The sequence below is a fragment of the Onychostruthus taczanowskii genome, unplaced genomic scaffold, assembly GCF_017590055.1.
Source record: "Onychostruthus taczanowskii isolate IOZ18803 unplaced genomic scaffold, ASM1759005v1 scaffold195, whole genome shotgun sequence".
Lineage (NCBI taxonomy): Eukaryota > Metazoa > Chordata > Aves > Passeriformes > Passeridae > Onychostruthus > Onychostruthus taczanowskii.
This window is the reverse complement of record NW_024499184.1, coordinates 120,272-122,792: the sequence shown is the minus strand read 5'-3', so window position 1 is coordinate 122,792 and position 2,521 is coordinate 120,272. Positions and strand designations below refer to the sequence as shown.

General features: G+C 71.2%; 1 protein-coding gene across 1 annotated transcript in view; it reads left to right on the top strand.

Annotated features, from left to right (window-relative positions):
* Positions 1-2,521, top strand: part of RTN4RL2 (reticulon 4 receptor like 2) — a 4,837-nt gene that overhangs the window by 1,475 nt on the left and 841 nt on the right. Inside the window, exons 2-3 of the mRNA XM_041402233.1 lie at positions 1,040-1,527; positions 1,890-2,519. Coding sequence (XP_041258167.1) covers positions 1,040-1,527; positions 1,890-2,519 — 1,118 coding nt within the window. The remainder of the gene's footprint in view (positions 1-1,039; positions 1,528-1,889; positions 2,520-2,521) is intronic.

The following is a 2,521-nucleotide window of genomic DNA, read 5'->3' as shown; positions in this document are numbered from 1 at the left end:
GTGGGGGGGGGGAGAAGGGGGGGATGCTGAACACCCGGAGCGGCGGCGCGTGTCGTCAGCCCGCGCCCACGCGTGCCCCGCCCCACACGTGGCCGCGGCACGCGCGCACGTGGCACCGCCCCGTTTGGGGAGGGGGCACGGACCCCCCCCAGATTGGGGTGAGGGGGGTCCCAGGGGTCTGTGACCCTGTGAGGGGTTCTGGTGCACCGTGGGGCGGGCACGGTCCTGCAGGAGCGTGGCCATGGCAGGGGCGGTCAGGGAGCTTTGGGGGTCCCTGGGGAATGTGACCCCATCAGCAGGAACGGCCCCAGAAGGTCACAGATGGACAGTCACTTTTTGGGGTGCCCAGCCTTGGTGCTGTGCAGCAGCACAGCCCTGGGGGGGTCTCTGGGGACCAGAGTCCTGTAGGCTGATGTGGGTCTGGGGGCTGCTATGGGCGCCCAGTGCTATTGGGTGTCATGACCTTGGGGACTCTCCATGGGGTCTGTGGTCCTAGGGATGTCCTAGGGATGTCCTATGGGAGCATGGCCGTGTGAGTGGGCATGGCCTCGGGGGTCCCTGGGGAGACATGGCTCTCAGGCCTCCTGGGGGCCGTGGCCCTGTGGGTGGGCACGGTCCCCTCCCTAGGGGTGTCCAGCCCTACAGGGTGGTGATGACCTTGGCATTCTCCTGGGGATCCATGGCCCTATGGAGCTGGCGTGGCTTTCGAGGGCTTCCAGGCGTGCCCAGCCCTGTGGGGTTGTCATGACCTTGGGGTTCTCCTGGGCAACCACGGCCCTAAGGGTGGGTACAGTCCTGGGGGCTCCTTGGGATGCCCAACCCTATGGAATGATCAGGACCTTGGGACCCTCGGAAGGAACCACGCCTTGATGGGGCGGGCACGGCCCCGGGGGGCTCCTAGAGCCATCCGTGGCCCCCCTGGAGCGCCACTGCCAGGCGGGTGGGCACGGCCCCGGGAGGCTCTGCGGGCTGCGGGGGGCGGGCGGCGCGGGGGTCGGGACGCGCGGTGCCCCGCGCTGACGCCCCGCTGTGCCCTCAGGCGGGCGCCCGGCGGCCCTGCTGCTGCTGGCGGCGCTGGTGTGGGTGCCCGGCGGGGCTCCCGCCTGCCCCGCGCTCTGCACCTGCTACGTCTCGCCGCCCACCGTCAGCTGCCAGGCCAACAACTTCTCCTCGGTGCCCGCGGGGCTCCCGCCCGGCGCCCGCCGCCTCTTCCTGCAGAACAACGTCATCGGGGCGCTGCGGGCGGGCACCTTCGGGCCCAGCACCGTCACCCTCTGGCTCTACTCCAACAACATCTCCTCCATCCAGCCGGGCACCTTCCGCCACCTGCCCGCCCTGGAGGAGCTCGACCTGGGTGACAACCCGCACCTCCGCGTCCTGGCCCCCGACACCTTCCACGGCCTCCACCGCCTCCAGGCCCTGCACCTCTACCGGTGCCGGCTGGCCAACCTGCCCAGCGGCATCTTCCGCGGCCTCCGCAGCCTCCAGTACCTCTACCTGCAGGAGAATGGGCTGCTCTACCTCCAGGTGGGTGAGGAGGGCTGCCGGGCGATGCCTCCAGGGCACAGAGGTGGGACTGGGCAGGGTGACGGCCATGGAGAAAGGATGTGGGACAAGGTGGTGCTGATGCAGCCAGAATGCAGGGCAGGAACAGGAGATGCTGAGGGAGCAGGGTGACACCAGCATGGGACATGGGATGAGGTCTTGCATGATTCTCGCAGAGCAGGGACACAGGAGAGGGTGACAAGCCTCGCTGGCAGGATTAGGACCCATGGCAGGGCTCTGTGGGGCCCGCACCAGCGGCTCTCCAGCTGACGCCCACCAGGCAGGGCCACAGAACAGCACAGCGGACCCCCACCCCACGCCCACCCCTCTGCCATTCCCCGCAGGACGACCTCTTTGCCGACCTGGCCAACCTGAGCCACCTCTTCCTGCACGGCAACCGGCTGCGGGCGCTGTCGGAGGGCGTCTTCCGCGGGCTGTCGAGCCTGGACCGCCTGCTGCTGCACGCCAACCGGCTGGCGGCCATCCACCGCCGCGCCTTCGGGGGGCTGGCGCGCCTCACCATCCTCTACCTGTTCAACAACAGCCTGGTGGCCCTGCCCGGGGACCCGCTGGCCGCGCTGCCCTCGCTGCAGTTCCTGCGCCTCAACGCCAACCCCTGGGCCTGCGACTGCCGTGCGCGCCCGCTCTGGGCCTGGTTCCGCCGCACGCGCGTCTCCAGCTCCCCGGTGCCCTGCGCCAGCCCCCCGCACCGCCGCGGCACCGACCTGCGCCACCTGCGCCCCCGCGACTTCGACGCCTGCCCCGAGGAGGACGACGACGACGACGACCAGGAGATGGAAGACGGCAACGGCGGCGGCGGCAACGGGGTGGCGGTGATGGGCACCCCGGGGCGGGCGCTGGGTCGCCCCGGCACCCTCCCGGCCGCGCCGCCCTCCGCCTTCTACCGCGACGGGCTGCCCCCCCACGACCTGCGGGGACCCCAGCCCCGGCCGCCCCCCCCATCCCGTGACTCCCG